Raw genomic sequence first — 23,522 nt, forward strand, 5'->3', positions numbered from 1 at the left:
GCGGCTGGTATTTCCTACTCAGTGATGGGTAGATGCATTTCAAATGTATCGAGATACAGATGCAGATACGTGCACAGAAAAAACAGTATCCTTATGAAAGAATGCAAAGATGCCTTGATCAAGTATATTTTATCCTTATAATAGCGCCAAATATAAATAATTTTGGATAAAGGATAATTTATCCTTAAAACAAAGTGCAAAATATTCTTGGTTGAAGCTGAAATTTACTTATAAATATTGCAAGGACAAGTGACAAGTGTGCATCGGATATAAGCGGTACTTTCAAGTATATATAATAATTCTTAGTTCAAATGTGACTAAGTTTGTTTTTACCATATGCGATTTTTAAAACAAGAATATATCTTAAGGATAAAATATACTTCACACAAACTTATTTATTATTAAGGCAAATAAAAAATTTGTGATTACAAAGAGCATTCTATGCTTAAATCAATCAAATAGCGTTCAAGAATAAAAATATACTTGAATCAAGGATTCCTTTTTTTGTGTGTAAAAAAATATATCTAGATACAGATACACACAGAGAATTTTCTTTTAGAATTTACCCTGAAAATCATGATAATAGTAGGACGGTGTGCTATTGGAAGAATTTTAAGTTCAAAGTTTCTCTGATTAATATTTACCACAAAAAATATTAATATATGTATATAGTAAAATTAATCGAACATATTTTATATTTTGTTCTGGTAGATATTAATATTTTTTATTGTGCTAAATATTAATTAAAGAAGCTCTTATAAAATTTTTTCAATAGTAAATGTCCCATTATTATCATGATTTTCAGGGTAAATTCTAAAAGGAAATTCTCTCTGTGTACAGATACAAAAATTAAAATGTATATAGATACTCAGGATACTTTAAAAGTATCTCAGATACATATCAGATACTTTTAAATTATGTTTTATCATAATAATATGCACAAAATGTACTAAATAATTCTTTTACCTTTATTAATATTTTTAATTATATTACGACTTTATTCGTTACTTTTAATACGTGAAAAAGATATCGTCACTCAAACTATTTCGTCATGGTACTAAAATTTGAGCAATGCTTAAAAATTACTTAACCGGTATTGATTTATTCATGCTATTGAATGATAAAATAAAAATATAATCTTTATGCTGGTCTTTTATAAAATTGTATTTGCAACGTATTAAATTTACAAATTTTTTCCTGCAGCGAGATGCATCGGTCGACTGTCATTTTCATCCAACTCCAAAGTTGAATATATAATTTTTATATGCATAAAGAAAAAGATTGTCTTTCGAGAACCGTTTCATCAAAAATTTAATTCTTAATTTTAATTCTTATATAGATACAAAAACAAAAAAAATCTTAAAGTATGTGTGATCATTTAATCACTCGTTTCATCCCTAATTTAACTATAAAAAGATTCTTTAAACAATAATTTAAACCACAACAAAAAAATACAATTCATTCATTGAATGTTCCTGATACATAAAGATGCGTGAAACATCGGAGGTATAAAAACGTTTCAAGAAATGAAATTCCCTAGTAAAAAAAAAATAAAATTGTATCTCATCGCAGAATGACGGCACAAAAGGTTGCCGCTGGCGTGTAATGATGCTTGTAAAAAAATGCGTAGTGTAGGAGTACCGTTAAAAGCACGCCGAGGACAGTGTAACGACTTGATTTTTTTTATTCGTTGTTGCGCACATCGATAAAGACATCAAATATCTCAAGAGAAAAAGAGAGAGAGACAGAGAAAGAGAGACTGGTTATCCACAATAGCAAGAAGAGCGTTACGAGAAACCTGTTTTACGCAACTAATATACACTTACGTAGGATTCGAATGATGCATCGCGCAGACGGTCGTTAACCTTATTTCGATCTTTTCTTTCACCGCGATAGCGTTAGATTGCCGCGAAGACACGAGGTGCTGAGAGCCGAAACGTTTTGCTTCGAGCTATCGAACGATTTACATCCGCGCTAGATCGTTTAGATCGACTTCTTATCTAGTAGCACTGCTGCAATTTGCAATTAACCCTTTAAGCACCGCTTATGGATATTTACCGATCTTGTAACGGGCCGAGTAAAAAGAGTCCATCATTTACATAATGATCTCTGCAGGAATTGCATGGAACAATAAATCTTCAATGGGGAATAATTAACATTCGATATAACTTGGAAATAAGATTAATGCCCTGTGTATATCACATTTTTATTTTCTGCTTCAAAGTCGCGGAATGACATTGTTTTATTCTACTCGTAACATATTGTTTTTTGGGGGAACAATCGTATAATATTATTCTAATAAATTGAAGAGAGATTCTATAATTAATCATAAAAGCTAACAGGATCTAAATAGATATCCTTGATCTTAAATTACTAATTAATTTAAATATTGTGGATATTAAATGCAAATGAAACGATATGATAAAGGTCTATTTATATACATATTCGTGACACATGCATGATTTATCAATTAATTGTTCATCGTGTTTATAAGCCAAAAAATATCTATATAAATGTAAGCACAAACTTACAGGAGTCTTTTCATGCCAAGCAAATCATTTTTTTAAAAGTTAAGTCGTGGATATATGGATACAAACAAGATATATTAACCGTAAAATTTTATCATAAAATTATGCAATAAGCATATTTTATTTACATCCAAATCCACGACCCAAACAAAGTGATTTGCCCTGTATAAAATAATCCACAAGCAATTTGTGAAGTGCCGTAAACGCGGCCGTGAAAGCAAAAATATTGTTGGCAATAAAACCCAAAGTCACTGTACCGATTGTGAGACTGAACGATCCAATTCATCCAAAAACAAAGGACTGTTATTTATTATCACCGATGCTGATACAAAATCGCGAAACTGAACGGATACGGCAGCGATATGTCACAAACATGTGTAATGGATCTTAAAAGTGTACAACGAAACGAATGTGACAAAAGTGCATTGGAACTCGTCAAGAACGATTTTCTTCATAGATCGCTTGCTTTGATCGTAAAGTTAAGCTAACAAGAAACTGTTGTCGAATAATCTAGTCGACGAAATGCCAGTTAGATTGTTTCAAGATCGTCGCGCCTCTTAACTCCGTCACTATTCTACTCGAGTGAATCCTGCTCGAGCGTAACCAAGATGGCTGCGCAGCGGTTTTGTTAGTCTTTGTGAAACATATCATGTCGTTTTGCGTTTTGTCAGTTTGCTTCTGAAGCAGTTTTCCCTCTTGTCTTTCTCGTTTTCTGTCATCGTGTCATAATAAATTAAATTTCGTGTACTTCTATAACATGTCCGTAATTATCTTCGTGTTAAGTTATTGTATTTTTGTCACTTAGTAATTTAAGAACAATTAGAACAAATTTCCTTGATTTGATTAAGATAATTCCAAATTTCAAATAAAGAATTTTTTTTAGATATTTTTGCCAACTATTCTAGATATGAAAGATCTAGATACATTTTATAAAATTTTGCAAACCTATTATTTCATTGAATTATTTAAAATAAATAAGAGAAAGATTGTATAAAAATTAATAAACAGTGGAATATTTTTATAAAATAGCTTTGTAGCCTACTTTTGAAAGTTGGTACAGTCTTTGCAGATTGCATCACTTTAATAAGGAGAAGGTCAATCTGTTATTAATTATTGCGATTAATTATGAGAGCAGTTTGTTAAATTAAGCGCAAAAGAAGATAGGGCAAAGATACGAAAGTATATCGGCTCGCGTAATTAAAGCAAGTTTTCGGCCAAGTCAGCATATTAATCAAGTAAATTTCGCCGCCATCTGTGACCCTAGTAGTAGATGTCGTACACGGATATGGTCAGGTTTACGCACGGCAGGTGGTCGCGTCCGGCTGCTCTTTATCAGAAATTTATTTTTATACAATTTTCCAATACATAAATATATCACTTTAAAACTTTAATTGTTTTAAAATCACGTATAATTTTGAAAAAAAAAATTGCCAACTAATTTTTCAATAGAAAATAAAATGCGAAGAAACATGCATTTTCTTTTATGAATATTTTTAACGAAACGTCAAAATGTTTCAAAGAATACATAAATAAAAAATATATGTGTTTTTGAAATTTTTGCCTCGAAAGTGTGCGAAAACTTGGAAAAGAAAGTATATTGACGATAACTGTTAAGATTATTGGGGAAAGCTGAAGGGAAAGGGAGAGAGAGGAAGAGAGACCGCGGAGATGCGAGTTGCGAAAAGATAGTCGAAGCGGCGAATTCGTGAACATCAAACGAATTAAATCTCTGCGGAGAGCCGACCGCAGAAACTAATATCTCGACGCGTACCGCTTCTTCCGTCCATCCGTTTACCGTTTCAACGTCGTGTCTCCATGTCCTTGTCGTGCAAAAATCGTTCGCTTTGTCTCCGATTTTATTCGCATTGTTAGATCTTGGCCTAAATTTTAAAAATTAAACGCAAAAATAATTGTTATCAAAATTGAGGAGGATAATAAATGCGAGAATTGAATGAATTTTGATGAATAATATCTATATGCAAGTATATCATTTATTTAATTAATCCATTATGAAAAACAAAATTACAATATTTATGTATAGAAATTAATAAATATCTGAAAGATTAAATATTATAATCTGAATAATTGTTATATAAAAATAATATTTGTATTTTATGTAATTTTAAATAATTAATATTATTGTTTTTTTTTTATTTCCTCTCTTTTATTTTTTATATAAGTGAAAACTTGAGTTACAGTGCACGTATATATATGATCGAATCAATGTCTTTCATGAAAGCCTCGCCTTTATTACAAAGTGCTCGGTGGTCTTCGAGTCTTTAATTATTTATTTTCCTCAAGTCCTCATGAATTGGAAATTAATCTCCTCTCATATACGGTTGATTATTAATATTTCTATCTACTTAATATTGACTTCAGTTATAAACAATTTGAATTGCTTGATCGACAAATAGAATATCGGTTAGACACTCAATTACATTCTAGCCAATCTATTTCTCGTATAGAGCTAGCTGTATTTTTATTTCTCCGAAATAATTATTATGTACCTCCGTCAATTAAATTGAATGTTTTCGCAAGCAAAATAGTTTGAGATCGTGCTCGATAGAGAGTAATAAATTATAAATCATATATTTATAATTAAGGTTCATAATTTTCTTAGCATATATTATTTGAGATATTTATATTTTTACTAATATCCGACTTCAAACATAAATGTCAACTTTTATTAAGTAAAACATGCGTGAATATTAAGAGGAAACACGTATATAGCATTGCTCTGCATATTTTCAACATGGAGATTTGACATTAAAAAAACATATATTCGTCAAGTTTTTAAATTTCCAAATATAGGTACCTATAGTGTGATTAAAACGATTAAGATGTAAGAATGCGGATCTCGACTTTGAAATAAGATAAACTGTCCTGCCAGAAACGTGATGTCTCGGGTCATCCTATTATATATACATATATACAAACGTGACATTGCTCGTGTCCGTCAGTGAGAATTTTTCAAACGGACTGTACGGTCAGGTTGCGCAGGTGTGACCGATGGCGGCGGTCTTTGATCCTGGAGCGACTCCTCGGCTACTTTGTCCACGACTCATCGCGCCCGCCTCGCTTTTTCGTCATTCGATTCGATTATTTCCTAATGGCTAACGCCATTGCGAAAACGACCGTCTCGCGTATACTCTCCGGTAAACATTATGCAAGATAAAAAATGCGCCCCGGTTATTGGCTAATGACGTTAATTGACAATATTTTCCTCGTTCAAGGGTCAGCGCGAGCATTACGAAAATTGTAAAACGGAAACCGGTATTACGCGGCGTCATCCATATAATGAGATATGACGGCGGTGATTATTTTAAGCTGCTTCGCGAGAGGAAGCGATTAATGCATTAGCCGATAGAATCGATACGGCAATTTTCTCGTCAAACTTTATATCGCCGGGATGGATTTTCAAAGGTTTAATCACCTAATTGGAAAACTTTCCAATTCGATAATTCAATTTAAAATACAATACACCATTATTAATATATAGATTAATTAATCATATTCAGTCTTTCTCTCGGAAAACATCTTGAGAATTTATACCAGATTGAAATTAATTGAAACCGATGTGTAATTTTTATTCAATTTTGCAAAATTTAAAATGTTTAATATTGAACAATTAATATAAGAACATTCCGCGTTTTAAAACTTAGTGAATTAGTATTGTAGCACGTATTTGAAAAATTATATAAACTACAATGTGTTCACCATAATATTGTACGTCCGATAAGCTACGACGACGCAGATGATTACTTTAACTGGCTACTCCAAACTAGCAATTAATTTCTAATAACAGGCCGATTTAAAAAAATTACCGCGATAACATGCGCTCGTAACGAGTTCGATAAGAGACGGTGGAAGTCAGAACTTTTAAAATAGCAATCCATTCTCACTCCTTACAAGAGTATCTATTTATAGATAAAGCAAAAATTAGTAAAATATTGAAAAATACTTAATTGCTGATATTTTGATTATCTTTAAAAGATAAATCTTGATTAGGTATTTAATTAAATTCGTGAATTTTTGGACAGTCCAATATCAAAAGATATCAAAAATATAATCAATAATTAAATGTTTTACATATTGTATTTAGAGAAGTAAACGTTGTATTTCATAGTAATATTGCGAAGTGAAATTATTTATGTTAACATACGATCTATTTTGTAACCACAAATTACTTTGAAATCTAATACTAAATAAGAATGGAAAACATTTTGAATTACAATCTTAGCTAGATCACAGGCATATAACTACGATAGTTATGGCTCTCGGAATTCCGTCTGAGCACCGTAACGAATGCGTAATACTTTTATGGAGAGAACCCTTCCACGTCTCAAAAATACATTTAATTTGTAGAGACCCTTAGAAATGATTCTCTAACCACAATTCCAACTCGGTCGTTTGACAATGAGAAAACTTGGATTCGTTTTGCATGTTCCGCTCTCTCGATCGTTACGGGATTACGAAATTTTGGTATTATGTACTCTGTACATTTGCGTAAATAATGTTTCAAAAGTATATGATGAAGTTTGAGAAGAAAATTGGAATCGACTAATATTAAAATACGTAGGGAAAACGAATCTCAAATATACTTTTGAGTCTTACTTCGTCATATTGAATCATTAATGTGTAAAAGAAAAATTGAAAATGTATCAATCGTTCATTCTGTTTAATAGAGAAACAACTGCCCCCAAAACACCGTTATTTACTGCGCAGCTGCGTGTTCTTTAATCTCTGACCGACATGCGTTTGCCGCTTATTGGCAATCTCGTGGAATTAATTGGCAATTATCTTGTCCTTATTATCACTGCGAATACGTATTCTACATTTACCGACGTCTTTGTAAATTCACGCAATGTGGAAAATAAATATCCTTCTTATTGCATCTATATCTTAGTCCCACGCGTTTAATTAACCATGAACATAGTTCGTTAATTAAGTGGCGAAAATGGTGAAGCATGCAGAACGTTCATTTCCCAAGTAACACAGTCTGGCTATATTCGCTGCAACAGCAAAAATGTAGCTAGTAAAACGTTCTGCCAGCCTTAATTACATCTATTTGGCTGCAAATGCTATTTTGCTGGATTTTTAACTGTAAAAGCGCTGCGATAGTTAATAAAAGAGTCAAAATACAGCCACAGCAATTTTAGCTATATTTATAGCTGTAAAGTCGCTGTGACAACGATCCGAAAATCCAAAATACAGCCACAGCAATTTGAGCTGTATTTATAGCTGTAAAGTCGTTGTGACAGCGATCTGAAAATCCAAAATGCAGCCACAGCAATTTTAGCTATATTTATAGCTGTAAAGTCGCTGTGACAACGATCCGAAAATCCAAAATGCAGCCACAGCGATTTTAGCTGTATTTATAGCTGTAAAGTCGTTGTGACAGCGATCTGAAAATCCAAAATGCAGCCACAGCAATTTTAGCTGTATTTATAGCTGTAAAGTCGCTGTGACAACGATCCGAAAATCCAAAATGCAGCCACAGCGATTTTAGCTGTATTTATAGCTGTAAAGTCGCTGTGACAACGATCCGAAAATCCAAAATGCAGCCACAGCGATTTTAGCTGTATTTATAGCTGTAAAGTCGTTGTGACAGCGATCTGAAAATCCAAAATGCAGCCACAGCAATTTTAGCTGTATTTATAGCTGTAAAGTCGCTGTGACAACGATCCGAAAATCCAAAATGCAGCCACAGCGATTTTAGCTGTATTAATATTAATGAAAATTATATCATGACATTAAAAAAGTTGAAAACTAGTTTGAACCATTTTGTTTTTGAGATTATATAGAGTGTGAATAAAAGTCTTTAAGATGAAAAAAACACTATTAAACGATTTACAAAAATTTCAAAAATTCAAAAAAAGTAGTACGTTTTACAGAAAAATTGAACAGCACATAAAGAAAACTGATAGTGTAAAATCAAATTTTGGAAGAGATAAAACACCGGATGAGAAATCTATCGCTTCAATATCAAATTTAGTACAAAATGTTGAAAGATTAACAGAAGCATCTGTTTTGTTTGAAGATTTACCGCATAATATATCGCATAATAAAAATCAAAACGAAAATGTAAATTTTGATTGTTGGAGCTATTGTAATACTGAATCATCAGATAATGACAATCTACGTGAAGATCTAAAGGACGAGTGTATTGATATACGAGAGGCAGTAAAGGAATGGGCACTGACATTTAATATATGCCATAATGCACTAAAGGCATTACTGAATATTTTAATTGAGTTAAAAATACCACATATGCCTCGAGATCCAAAGACACTATTGGAAACACCAAGGTCAATGAATACTATAAGGATGGGAAACGGACAATATTGGCACAATGGACTACAGACTTGTCTTAAAAAGTGTTTAACTAATGTAAAAAACTCGATGGATATTGCACTCAATTTTAATATCGATGGATTACCAATTCACAATAATTCAAAGATGCAGTTTTGGCCAATATTGTTTTCAATACATGATTCGAATATTGAACCTATGATTATTGGAATTTATTGCGGAGAAAGTAAACCTCCAACTCCTGATGAGTTTTTAACTCCTTTTGTCGACGAATTATTAATTATTTTAAATAATGGCATTATCATCAACGGATATAAAATTAGTATACATATTCGATGCTTCATATGTGATACTCCTGCCAGATCTTTTATTAAAGGTAATAAGTTACAGAGAAAATTTATTATTAGAGACAATAAAATAGAATAAATAGAAATATTATTAGAATAATTAAGTGTACTGAATATTTTACAATATTTATAGTGTGCATACTTTTTCTAAATAATTATATTTAATTTTATTATAATCTTTTTTACAGGTACTGTTAATTTTAATGGCTATAATTCGTGTCTGAAATGTACGACTACGGGTGAATATTATCATAAAGATCATCGAATAAGTTTTCCACGCATAGACATGCCTAGAAGAACTGATGCATCTTTTCGCAACAGAACCGATTCAGATCATCATAAAATGAATACACCTTTGGAAAAACTTCCAATTGACATGATAAAAAGTATTCCGGTATCCGATTCATTGCATTTATTAGATCTAGGTATAATAAAACGTTTATTAACTGGCTACGTATATGGAACTTTGGGCTTGAAAACTAAATGGTCTGCAAATGTAACTAAATCGGTATCTAATTTTCTCCTTCGGTGTAGAATGCCAAGTGAAATTCATCGAGCTGTTAGAGGACTTGATTGTTTAAAATTTTGGAAAGGGACAGAGTATCGAACCTTTGGTTTATACCTAGGTCCTGTTATATTGAAAGATTATCTATCCGAAGAAATATATCAACATTTTATGTTATTTTTTTGTGGTGTTGTAATTTGTTCTAGCAAGTCATATTCAAACTATTTGCATGTAGCAGATCAGTTATTTAAAATTTTTATAGAACATTACATTAAAATTTACGGTATAAATTCTATTAGTAGCAACGTACATAATCTTTGCCATTTAGTTGATGAAGTAAAGGATTTCGGCGATTTGTCTACCTTCAATGCATATCCATTTGAAAATTGTTTACAAAAAATTAAAAAATTGCTCCGGACAGGAAACAAGCCATTACCGCAAATAGCTCGACGAATTTTTGAAATGAATTTAATACAAACTCCAAATTATAATAATAAAAAATTTCCTATCTTAAAGAATAAAAATTCTGGCAATAATTGTGATCAAAATAAATATAAGCATTTTTTTTACAAAGTCGAATTAATGGACGGAATAACACTAACAAATGAAGATAGAAACAAATGGTTCTTGACAAGAAAAAATAAAATTATTGGTTTGAAAAACGTGACGAGTTTTGAAAATAAAATTTATATATTTGGTTCGTGTTTGAAAGAAGTAAGTAATTTTTTTGAAACGCCGATTGCATCATCTTATTTAAATATATTTTGTTCAAACCGCAAGGAACATGTACCCAAATGGTATGATATAAAAGACATTAAATGTAAATTAGTGGCAATAGAATATCACAAAGATACTGTATTTTTCCCGCTAATACATACTTTGGATTTATGTAGCAAATTAAACACATAGTTAAACGCCAAACAGATCACACACATAAGTATCTTATTTTATATTATAATATCTTTATATAATAATATCTTATTTTATATTATCATTATTATATAACAATAATATTTCAAACTTTTTATAATTAAAAATTATTATAATTATGTAAATAAACATTAAGTAACTTTTTTAAATTGCTTTAAATAAACCAAAAAACTTAAACATTTTGTAATTTATAGTAATAAAATATATCTCTTACTAAAATTGCATCATGTATGTATAATAAAAATAAAGATTCATCTTATAATAAATCAAAATTTTTCATTAATATTACCATTATTTACTTAAACAGTAGCGACAATAATTAAATTCCATCACTATTTTCGGTTGTTTCTTCCTCTATATTTTCATCGTAAATGTTACCACCTTCAAGAATTCTCATCACATTGTTATCATATTCATTATCATTAGCTTCTTCAGAATTTTTATTTTGTTTACTAAAAATAATTATAAATAATTACAAATAAATATGTATGTGTACTTTTAAAAATTATATTTCCAAATTATATTTTTAAATTCCCACTTACTTCTGTTGCTTTTGAAGCTGCTTGTTTCGGCTAACACTGTTTTTAAGAATTCGTTTCAAAAAAGCAATGTTATCATCAATCGTATAACGTAAGTCGGCTAAGTGTAAAATTTTATAAATTGCTTCAATTATTTGATTGTACTTGAAAAAAGCAATTTTGTTATTTTTTTCTTCTTTCTTTTTTGTAGACCCAGTCCATGAACACTGAGTTAACAGTTGTCTTTCAAATAGTCGATCCACCAATAAATATGCTATTTTATTTCCATCCTTCTGACCAGTAGTGCCTCCAATTTCACTCATCACTTTTATCTAAAACATTAGTATTAGAGTATTAATATTTATTTATATCAGTATATTAGTTATATTATTTATATCACACAGTATATTAGTTATATTAGTATTTATTTATATATTATTTAGTATTTATTTATACAATATTGAAAGTATAGAAACTTACAAATGCCAATTTGAATTCTTCATTGCACAGTTTTTTTTCTAAATTATTAATATCCGATTCTATTGCTAGTGGTTTTATTTGTTGTATATCTCTTTCGAGGTTTTCGTTTTTTAATGCATCATTTTCGGATTTCTCAATGATGTTGCTTTGATTTTTAATCAAAAGATCGATTAATTTATCAAATTTGACATGTAGCGCAGATATTTCTCGATGAATATAATTATTCAAATTTTCCAGATTTGAATTTATTGTGTTTAATTTTTCTCCTACTGAAAAAGAAAACATTTAAAAATGTGTTATATAATATTAAATAGATAATAATATTTTTATATATATAGATATAATATAAAAATTAAAATTATAAATACATAAATATTTAATCACTTACTTTCAACAACGTCTAACAATTTCGGAGAATTATTCATGGTCAATGTAGAAATTCCATTATCCTTAATTAAAGTTGCATTTATAAATTCTAATGCAGTTTCCGAATCTTGTGAATTTTGTGGAATTTGTACAGAGATTGGAATATTATCACTGTGATAAATTTCTACATTTTTAGTTAGTTCAGTGTCTACGTTGTTATTTATTATATTATTGTTTGTCATTAAATTATTAAAATCAATATTCCTCTTCTGTGAAGACTGTGTCTGTTTTGAAGAATTCTGTGCTAAATAACTGTAAACAAATATTGTTTCAAGTAAATTTTAGATATTTGATATTCAAAATTTTTTCAAAAATATATGTGAGTGCTTTAAGAAGTAACAGTAAATAATTTTTTTATATATTGGATTCAATTAAAAATTACAAATATAATATGTCATTGTTCTACATAATCATCTTCTTTTTCAATGTAATTTTTTGCAAGTACGTTTTGAAAGATTTGAGAATGATGTTGAGATCAAAGGAGTGATGCATTCCTGACTAAAGGCACAATGAAAAACTTTTTTTAAACAGAATAAAGCAGTTAGCACAATGTTATAAAAATTGCATTGAAAAAGATGATTACATAAAACAATGACGCATTATTTGAAATCTTTAATTGAATTAAATATATCAAAAAAATTATTTGCTGTTATTTTTTGAAGCACTCACCCGTATATTGAACGAATATTTCATTTGAAGGTACAGTTTTATCTACATATTAACCCATATTGCAAATAATTTTTAACATATATTTACTTACCTTTCTTCGTCCTCGGTATCGTCAAATCGACTTAAAAATTTTTCTACTTTAATAGCAGCTTGAAACGTATCAAAATTTTTTCTTTTTACAATGCATTTTTGTTTCGACCAATTATTAAAATCGGGTAAAACACTATCATCTTTCCTAAGGTTTAATCCTTTTCGTCCTGGTGGCCAATATAAAATTTCGTTTTTTTCCCAACTTTCGGGCACAACACACAAGTTTTTTTCACCATCTTCAATAGTTTCAACAATGATAAACATTTTTATTTTTTAATACAGACAGCACGGTCAAATTTTAGGTTAAGGTAGATCACTATATGGAAAGTTTATGCGCGCGTGCGAACTACAGCCAAATTACAGCTAAAATAGCTGTAATCTGGCTGTAATTTGTATGTCATAGCAAAGTTTATGCGCGCGTGTTAATTACAGCCAGATTACAGCTATTTTAGCTGTAATCTGGCTATAATTTGTATGTTATAGCAAAGAGTAACATGACTTTCAATTTTATGTTAAATTTAGTATGTATCAGCGATGGTCAGCGGACCCATGCGTTCACTTATTGCGAATCTAAACTTATTACTTAAGGATAGTATATAATTCTGTTATCACAGTATTTGTATGAATTTGTGTCCGCATTACTAGTATACTTATATGTAAGTTATAAATTGTAATTATTTGCAATAATTAATTAATTTTTTTTAATCTAAGCTTTTGAAGCAAAGGTTTCGGGTTGTCAGAAGTTCAATCCCAGTTAAAGCAAAAAAAAATTTTTTAATATTTTTTTAACCTTTTTACGGAATGTTAAAATTAAAATTTAACTTTTATTGAATATTAATTATCCATTATTTGTATTGCTTGAATATTAATTATCCGTTATTTGTATTGCTTACTCCGATTGCTGTAATGTAGCTATGACAACGTCTTTACATCAAAATAGCTGTGCAACCGTATGACTGTGACAATGTCTTTACAGCAAAATAGCTGTGCAACCATATGACTGTGATGACGTCTTTACAGCAAAATAGCTGTGCAACCATATAGCTGTGACATCATTTTCAAAGCTTAAAAATGTTGTCCCACTTTTGCTGTTACAACTTTCTCAAAACGTCATAATGATGTTGTCGCAGTAGCTGTGGTAGACAAAAATGCTGCAGTTTAAGCTACGACAACGTTATCGCAGACGTTTTAAAGCTTCATGTGTTACTTGGGATAATTCTCTAATATTTTTTCCCGTATTTCTCGCATCGTATTTTACGCCTAACGCGTTTAGGCGAATAATTTTTCCGTCGCGTAAAAGTCCGCGAGCAATTACTTAGACGACGTCAGCGATAAAATCTTAATACATTTGTACCTATGGTATCGGTAGCTAATTATCGCATTTCTCTCTGAGAAACACGCTCGCCGAGACGAACGGGTCTCGTTATCGGCGGAATTTAATTGCTGCTGAATCGATGTTTCGTTTGCGGTCTTGCGCAATACGCGCGCCTTCGTTCATTCATTATCTGAGTATATAATGCGCTGATAATGCAGCGTAAGTCACGAAAGAGGAGAATCACTTTCAAATCTTTCGCGAGAAATCATGGATAAAAATTATACTCCGATATTACACGCTTTCTTTATCTTTAATGAAGATCGTTTCTCTCTTTTGTTAAAACATTATGCTTCTTGAGTTTGTGTATATAATTATTAATAAATAAAAATAAATAATATTTTCCCCACGTTTTATAAATTAACAATTATGAAATAAATCGAAATTGTTGAAAACAATTAAAGATCACATGCCGATTGAAATCACAAAAGATTTAAAATTTGGCATATAATGTATATATATTAAAGAAATGCACGACCATGCCTAACCGTGTCTAATGTTTTCTGTTTCAGAACAAGCTAATCACTTGAACCTGTTCAACAATCGCCAGCAACCGAAAAAGAAGCGCAAGAGTCGGACCGCGTTCACGAATCAGCAGATTTTCGAGCTGGAGAAGAGATTTCTGTATCAGAAGTACTTGAGTCCGGCCGACAGGGACGAGATTGCCGCTCAGCTGGGTCTCAGCAATGCCCAAGTGATCACGTGGTTTCAAAACAGAAGAGCGAAGCTCAAGAGGGACATGGAGGAGCTTAAAAAGGACGTGCAGACTGTGAATCCACTTTTGGTCGCTCAACATCACAAGACTTTCCTAGAGAATGTGCAAGATCTGGGAATTCTAAAGAAACGACCATTGCCAAATTCCATGGATGAAAAATCGTAGAGATCGAACAGTGTAATAGCTCTTTTTCGATCTTCTCTGTGCAATCGGAACTCGATACGTCAATTGACAACGGACAATTATAATAGTGTCTCGATCGAAAGGAAAGATCGAACAGTGATTCAATGTCGTGTTGCGACGTAACTATTCTGAAAGGCAAATACGAAAATTCTTTTTTTCATGCATCAATTTTGTATAGTTTTTTTATGTGCGATTCAATCCGTTGACGTAATTTAGTCCTTCCTTTAGAAAAAAAAAACGCGAGTAATAATCTTACAGTAATGAGCATCTTCTCAAATTTACAATAAAATATTAAATTTCGTTCGCCAGGAATGAAATACTAAGGTAGTAGATATTAAACTGACTACACTGGCTGTCTATTAGATTTGTTAAACTATATTTATTCACGTTTTCAATTTAAATGTTGATTCTGATTGCATGTACATTAATTTCTAGAATGATTCTATTGTAATTTTGAAAAGGACCACAGCCCGTATGGTCGAAACGTCAATAAATATAGTTTAACAAATCTAATAGACAGCCAGTGTAGTCAGTTTAATATCTACTACCTTCTCAAATTTACTTAACATTGCTTTAGTAACATCATACTACACGGAGAGAATTTTCTCTTAGAATTTACCCCGAAAATCATGGTAATCGTTGAATAATATGGTGTTAAACACATTTTATAAGAGTTTCTCTGATTAATGTTTATGACAATAAAAAATATGAATATGTACATAGTAAATTTTACTATGTACATAGGTCATAAAATTCGAACATATTTTATATTTTATCGTGGCAGATATTACTATATTGTAGTAAATATTAATCAGAGAAATTCTTATAAAATTCTTTCAATACCATATTGTTTATGATTACCATGATTTTCAGGGTAAATTCTACGAGAAAATTCTCTCTGTGTGTACGATTCAAGACCTTTAGACCATTTCTTTTATAAAATTATTTACGCTGTTATTGCATCCAATTTTTCGATAAACAAATATTCTCTACAATGGTACAAAGCAGTGACAAAACTATAAACTGAAATACGATGTAGCGGAAGAAATGATAAAAGTAAAAATTTCAATAGAAATTTTCGTTGTGCTCTTAGAACTGAAAAAGTAGCATTTTATGTCGTAATTTACGGCTTGAAGACAAAATATGGGAAGCGTATAGAGTATGCGGTAACTTTATAAAGCGCAGGAGGAGCGCGATGTATTATATTGTATTTATTATCAAATCGAAAAAGGGGACAACGCAGGCCGAGGAAAAGGCCGGTTTAAACCGATAATAAATTATTAAGCGAATATTATTCCGTAAATTATAAATAACCACGCATCCTGTGGCGCCATTGTGTACATATACTGTATATACGTATGCATCGTTCCCTTGATAATATTACATATAAACATGATAGAGTCGTTATACATGATTAGGATTAAAAAAAAAGATCGTAAAACATATAGATGGGACACTGCAATATACCTGATTATGAGTTTAATTAGTGAGTTTTAGGAGCGAATATATAAGATGTATATTACATACGGTGAGATTCGTAAAGTGATAGTGTGAGATGCGTGAGAGTAAATTAGGAGCGCGTATATAAAAAAAATCGACTTAGTACAGTGTATAGCGAAGCTAAATAAATGGAAAAAAAACACATTATTGAAATAATCTGCGTATCAACTTCTTTACTCTTCTTTAAATCACACCATCTTTTCTCCTACAATTCTTCTATAATCTCCTATCTTATACGATATTTTTAAATGACGTATATAAAATTTAAAAAATAAAATTATTGTTTTTCACAGTTGAAAGAAGCTTACGCAATTATTAAAAAATAGACTTTCTCGATCAAATCTAATTTGCAAGCTTTAATGAAGAGAAAAAAGATTAAATACATATACAAGGCTCGCGTTATTTATCTTCGGATCGTACTAATGAAGTAAAATTTACATTTTATTGCGCTTTGCGTAATACCGTGGCTGGCGAAAAAGACTCGACGCGCGTTGGCGTGCATGGTAAAGAGTCTACAAACGCGCATGTACACAGAGATGAAAAGGAATTATTCTCCAAAAATAGCATGTACCACGCTGCGGCTCTTCTCAGAATCTTTTTGAAGCCATTCGCGAGGTTTACCTAGAGATGTAATTTATTAAGATGAAGTCATTTCGCCCCTTTTCCCTGTTGTATCCGTTCGTGCGGAGTCTGACACTCGTCATAACCGAACGCTTTTGCTGTCGATAGGTTATAGAGCTTTCGAGTCTGAGAAACTTGCAAACTCAATATCACAAATATACAAGTTCTACAAACGCTTTATTTTTTCTTTTTGCCTATACAGAGATTTATTCAGCGCAAGGCCAAGTTTTTTTAATACTGAGTTTGACAAGTAATTATTTTTGATCTTTGACAAGTTTTAATTTTCAGAGAATTAAGAGTAAAATTAACAGTTTGTCAAAATTAAATTCATTTTAAATTGAGAAACAATCCAAAGTTTTATTATTTAATTATAACGTTTAAAATTCACAAATTTACAAATTCTACAGACGCTTTATTTTTTCTTTTTGCCTATATAGAGATTTATTCAGCAAGGCCAAACCTACTGAGTTTGACAAGTAATTATTTTTGATCTTTGACAATTTTTAATTTTCAGAGAATTAAGAGTAAAATTAAAAGTTTGTCAAAATTAAATTTATTTTAAATTGAGAAATAATCCGAAAAGTTTCATTATTTAATTACAACGTTCAAAATTTAATTTTCTAACTTTCTTTTTTAAATAAGAAAAGTAACGTAAAGAAAATTGAAAGAAAGTTTTAAGATAAGTACTTAACAGACAATAGAACGGAAGAAAGTGTTTTAGAGTTATACTAAAAAATGTTAGCAACGGAAACTCTACATACGTCGCAGAAGCCGCCGGATACTTATTAGAAGTATTGAGGGTGCATGAACTACACCCAAGACATATAATCAGCATATACTTAACGCGTGTAATACACGTAATCATATCCGCTATAAACATCCTAGATTCGACTCGATTAATCTATTGCGCTAGCAGCAGCACGCGTTTTATATCAGAGATAATGACGACAGGTTAATGATAGACTCATTAACGAGACCTCATATCAAATGGTTCCGTTTAGCATCAGATATTCAAGTAACAGGAAGCGAGTTGGTAATGTCGAGCTATCTGTTCGTATATCATGCATTGCGAGACTCGTTGCTGATATGCAAAATTAGCCGCTCTATTTATGTACACGAAGGAGTTATATATATACCTTATATAGAGATATTTTCATCCGCATATTTATTTATACGTAAATTCATGTCTGCGTAGATTTGCGAAAATTTTCAAATATCCGGTGCTTTAAAAAATCGACTGTTTATTAAGCTCGTTACGTTCGGCTTGATCGATACATGCGATCGTTGGGAAGCGAAGGGTTCGATAATCCGAAGAGACGCGAATCTAAAAAGCGTAAAATTTCCGAAAAAATTTACAACGGCCAATTGGTCGCAAAAGATTTTTAAACCCGTAAAATAAGAGCGCGAAAGATATTTTGCGCAATCGTCGATACGAGTCGAGAAAAATATAACGCGATCGCAGCAGGCTTGAACGTATGCGAGGCAGTTCTCAGCCATCGCTGAAATCAACGGACCCATATATGAAGCAGTAAGCAAGGTAGCCCGTACCGCCCTGTAATTCAGACGCCGCAACATCCAAATAAAGAATTCATAATGGCGATGATGACCACCGTCAATTTTCTCGATATATCCGATACACCAATAATTCAAGTGATCTTCGACTGGAATGTGCAATATCATTCATTGACCTTCATGCATCTCGAGACGCATTAGTCGCGATTCTACGAGATCGCGCGAGTAATGCACGACATTAACGAATTATCGTTTAATCGTGACAATTTATAACCGATTCGTACATTTGTATATATCCTTTATCGGAAGATTTTTATTATAGATCGATATTCGGCTCCCTCTCGACGTATTGAAGATAATTAATTTTATTATCCGTTAATCCTAATTATTTTTCAATAGATATTGCTCGTATATAATGAAATAGCATTGCGAAATGATGTTCATTAATACGAGCCTGGGGAATCAAATTTATTCAACGTACCGATATAGACAGATTATATAAATGTTATCGGATTATCGAAAAATTAATTTCGTGGTAATTATCGGACGGTCGGTAGCAGGCACATCGCTTCCATTTAATCGCCGGGCTTGAAAAGAAGTTTCTTTTTATTGGTTCGATTAAAAACTTGTCTCTTCACTTCGTTTAATTGAATCTCGCAATAGTTTCCCTTCAATATAACTTCGTTCGTAATATCGAAAATCAAAAAATAATTATTTGAAAACGTCAATTTGCATAACAAAATCATTGAAGAAACTTTCAATATTTCAGCATAAAAAATACAGTGTTCTATACATTAATATTAACATCTTGAATATTGCAAAAATATTAAATGTAAATCAAGATTAAAGAGTCATAAGGTCGCGATATTTTTACCATCTAGAAATTTGTTCCGTTCGTTTATTAACGATTCACCGAAATATCTGTAAAAGTGACAGTCCATTTAATAATAAACGAGATTGTCAGAAGTATCAGAACTTTCTATTTCTGCATATATCTGCATTCTAAATATATGTACAAGCTTCTCTTCGAAATTACCAGGAAGTCAAGTATATGTAAGTTCACTCGGGAATGACCTTAAACGTAATCTCATCGATGCATACTAATTTGTCTCTATATACGAAAACACGTGCGAACGTCTACTCGCGTATATCTACTCGCGCACGTGTCGTCGACCGAGATAGGCCATGCGAGAGCGTGTATTATTCAGCGTTGTTTTGCATAATCTTACCAGAAGATACCTCCATAAAAGCGGCTCGCGTAGCTCATTTTCCCGGCATTGACACGCCCACGTAATTCGGACTCATTTACTCGTTGACTCGCTTAACCCGCAGCCAGTCATGCGTCAGTCAAGCCGGCGCGGACTGCCGCAGATCCATAATTTCGATTCGAAGCGTTTCAGCACGCGAGAAACGAGTTTCCCTCGCTCTGCGCGGATGTAATTAGACGTGGATCTAGGCTCTCTCCCACCCTCCCATCAGCGGGCCTCGTTAATGCGATATCTCGGACCCCGTCGAATCCTCGCGCTTCTATTTCGTCCTTTTTTTTCGATTCCTCATAGACTGACTTCTTTCACGTGGCTGATTTCTACCTGCGCGGTCTTTCATCTCGTCTTCGCCAACGAGGTCCATTTACACGGCGGAAGGACTTCTTTTGGGAGGCCCAGCTCTATGCTATGCGCACGGTTCTACCTAACGAGAGCTCGTAGTCCCGACGATGGAAGATTAATATGTGGGAGTGTTTAGGCAAAAGTGGGTGGGTGATCAAGACGATATATTATTCGCGCCGGTTGGAATCTCGCAAAACGTTGCTTCAGTTAGATAACAGATGATGCTCGGATAACGAGTTTTAATCATTATTAATGTATGCACACAGTTATATAGAAAAACAATTTTTACAGTTTACGTGAACATCAAAATACAATAATGTATTTTGAAAATAATACATATATTTCTAAATAATTTAAAAAATTTACCAAAGTAATTTATGTAACAAAAAACTTCTAGAGAAGAAATTGCAATCTTGACAACATATTCTAGTAATTTTTTAATTTCAGGAATAATATATGTATGTAGATTTTTATGTGTGCACATGTAAAGTGCTTTTTGACGTAAGTGTTGTTCCTATCAATCAGCTCTGCTATATAAATAAATATATCGTGCTCTCTTACAAAATTCATTATATACAAATTTGCGTCAGTCACACCTCTGGTTATACCACTAATAGTCGTCCTAAGGCAAGATAAACAAACGGAATCTGAAAAACTGAAGTGCGTTAAGTAATTAGAGAGCCTTTCACACGCGTTATCGGATAAAACGAAAGTAACGCGTCTGGGAAACGCGGATTCGCGGGTTCCACGAAGATGGAAGTGATGGAAGCGATGGATAGACGTGCGAGTCGTTCGTCGTCGGCATCGTTGGCGCGAATGGGACAGCTGATGGCCGGTGTCCCCGAAGGCGATCGGCCGAGACCAATCAGCGTTCGTTCGTCCGTCCGCACCCTAATGACACCTGCAGGCTAAAAAGCCATGATATTCAACAGTCGGACGCTAACGAACTCTGCTGCGTACCGCATGAACCGCGGTTGAAACGCAAGGATGGGGACACGGCTGCAATACCGTATACACAAAGCAATATACTTTCAAGTTCGTTATTTCTGCGGAATGCAGTCTCTCCAATTTTTTGTCTAAGTTTCAGCGTCATTTTTCTAATCGGGCAAAATTAAAAATTCAATAAAATAAAATTGTTGAGCTAAAATATTAAAAAAATCAGAGCGAAAGAGTAGTTACGAGAGTAATTAATATTTGAAAGATTCTTGTGCGTGTACCATAGAAAATGCGAATATCACTATATAGACAGCGCTCGCGGTCTGTTAACAAGAAGACGGTGCAGTTTTCTACGGGAAGCGGTAATCTAATAAACGCCGATTCCGCGCAAAAAAGCCCTCCCGTGTGCGTTAATTCCACCTTGTTTCGCGGATCACTCGAGGTAGACGACGGTGGTCGTTTGCGCAAAAGCAAGGCGCTATGCGTGCGTATAGAATGATCACGAATTACGATGACGTCAGGTTGACGGAACGGAACGGGTACCGGATAGGTTAATGGTAAGGAGGCTCTCTCGGGATCGAGGCTTGGGTCTGCCAGCGGCTCAGCTCCTGATTACAGACCACCGGATACTCTACACTCTCGCTCTCACTTCGGTTATTGTACCGAGCGTGGCCGGGACACCACTATAGATCACCGGCCGTCCGGCAGTTTGTTCGATCGGCACGGCGGCGGCCGAGAGGAAGGTGTTGTAACTCGTGGAGGTGGTCCACGGCATTCCAGTTTCACGAGAAATTTATCGGTGGCGTTCTCCGCGCCCCCCGCTAATGCGTTCGAGCGATCGAGAGAAAGAGAGAGAGAGAGAAAGGTCTTCTCTAGCTCTAGATCATCGGATCTTTCAGATCAGTTTGATCCAGTGAGTCATAAACATGCGACTCCCCCGACACTCTAGGATTCTTAGAATGTACCGCGGGTGTTTGGAACTTTAAATTCTCCAAGATCTCTGACCGAAGCGAATTCAATTTTCATATGTCGAACATTTTGACAAGTTGGATCTCTTAAGAGGATGCTGCCGTAGTTCTGTTTTGTCGACTTTAAGTTAGGCTCACGTTCACTTGTTATTACGAATATACAGATTGAACAATTCTCCATAATGCAACTAATTCTTTTTGCTGTTTTATGCCTCGACATCGATTCCGCACGCAAATATACATACATAATTAATTCAAGTACGAATCCTTTGATACAGACTATTAATCTCATTTTGATTAAATACTTCTGTATTATTCTTTCACGTCATCTCTATTGGGAGCGCCATATTTTGTGCACAAATAAACTTTTCTATTAATAACTATTGTTATGAGCTGATGCAAGAAGTCGATAAAAAACTGTAATGTTTTAATTGTTTTTTTTTAATACAAAGTTACAGAGCGGTCCCTGTTCATTATTATCAGTACTTTAATTATGGAGAAGGATCTTTCAATCTGTATAGCCAATAAAAAGAAAAGCTCTTGAATTCAAAGTCGGTAAAACAGACATAGTCAGCGTCCCGTTAAAAATCTCTCAATTAAGCTTGCAAAATTATTCGATTTCGAAATTCTGCAATTTGTGCGAGATGAATAAATGGAATCGTAGCGTCCATCCTTCATTCGATAACGATGTGTTGTTGTTTAAATAATTCTGTACGAGTTCCTTCGGGCCATTGTCGATACACGAGGCTCATGTCAGAATGCGTAATATTTTGAATACGATCGTTATACGCAGCCTGCCCTCCAGTTAAGGGAGATTTAGATTTAGGCATAGACCGGATCTCGAGGTAACGTCCGCTAGATGCGTGGCGTGTGTGTATGTCGGCTCAGACAGATTAGAGGCTGCGAGATAATTAAGTAGCGCCTTCGAATAACGCCCAGCTACACAACACGCCGATGCTATGCTCGATATTCGTGCTCTTCGAATTTCCCTTTGAGAAATTTTGCGGATCTACTCCGTAATGACATCTTTGTCGAGATGAAAACCATCATGATCCATTTCAATAAGCCTCGAGTGTCAAATAAAGAATTACCGTATTTCATAAAAATATGAAATGTCCTCTATATTAAGACTGGAACTGACACGTTTCATTGACGTTCTCATTTACATGAGAGAGACAACCGCTGTTCCGAGATGTTCTTCGGATTTCCCTTTGAGAAATTTTGCGATTCTACTCCGTAATGACATCTTTGTCGAGATGAAAACCATCATGATCCATTCCAATAAGCCTCGAGTGTCAAATAA

At 33.0% G+C, this 23,522-nt stretch overlaps 2 protein-coding genes across 2 annotated transcripts in view; one reads left to right on the forward strand and one right to left on the reverse strand.

The window, feature by feature from the left end:
- LOC114941284 (uncharacterized) overlaps positions 1-16,731 on the forward strand; it is a 61,121-nt gene extending 44,390 nt beyond the window's left edge. The window contains exon 2 of the mRNA XM_029316214.2: positions 14,690-16,731. Coding sequence (XP_029172047.1) covers positions 14,690-15,057 — 368 coding nt within the window. The 3' untranslated portion in view covers positions 15,058-16,731. The remainder of the gene's footprint in view (positions 1-14,689) is intronic.
- On the reverse strand, positions 10,518-14,019 carry LOC114943256 (uncharacterized). The gene is made up of 5 exons (XM_029318849.2): positions 12,807-14,019; positions 12,009-12,298; positions 11,621-11,889; positions 11,165-11,472; positions 10,518-11,074 (listed from the first exon to the last, which is right to left on the reverse strand). Exons 1-5 carry the CDS (start codon positions 13,067-13,069, stop codon positions 10,942-10,944), a joined length of 1,263 nt encoding a protein of 420 aa, XP_029174682.1. The 5' UTR covers positions 13,070-14,019; the 3' UTR covers positions 10,518-10,941.
- Positions 16,732-23,522: the final 6,791 nt, after the last annotated feature.

Source organism: Nylanderia fulva, unplaced genomic scaffold (genome assembly GCF_048542155.1).
Source record: "Nylanderia fulva isolate GAGA-0341 unplaced genomic scaffold, ASM4854215v1 Scaffold8, whole genome shotgun sequence".
NCBI classification, from domain to species: domain Eukaryota; kingdom Metazoa; phylum Arthropoda; class Insecta; order Hymenoptera; family Formicidae; genus Nylanderia; species Nylanderia fulva.

Excerpts from the sequence above, each read along its gene's own strand:
- LOC114943256 (XM_029318849.2), bottom strand. The coding sequence starts at position 13,069 with ATGTTTATCATTGTTGAAACTATTGAAGATGGTGAAAAAAACTTGTGT. Across the intron at positions 12,299-12,806 it reads GATACCGAGGACGAAGAAAG|TTATTTAGCACAGAATTCTT; the intron begins GTAAGTAAATAT and ends ATTTGTTTACAG. Across the intron at positions 11,075-11,164 it reads CAGCTTCAAAAGCAACAGAA|TAAACAAAATAAAAATTCTG; the intron begins GTAAGTGGGAAT and ends AATTATTTTTAG.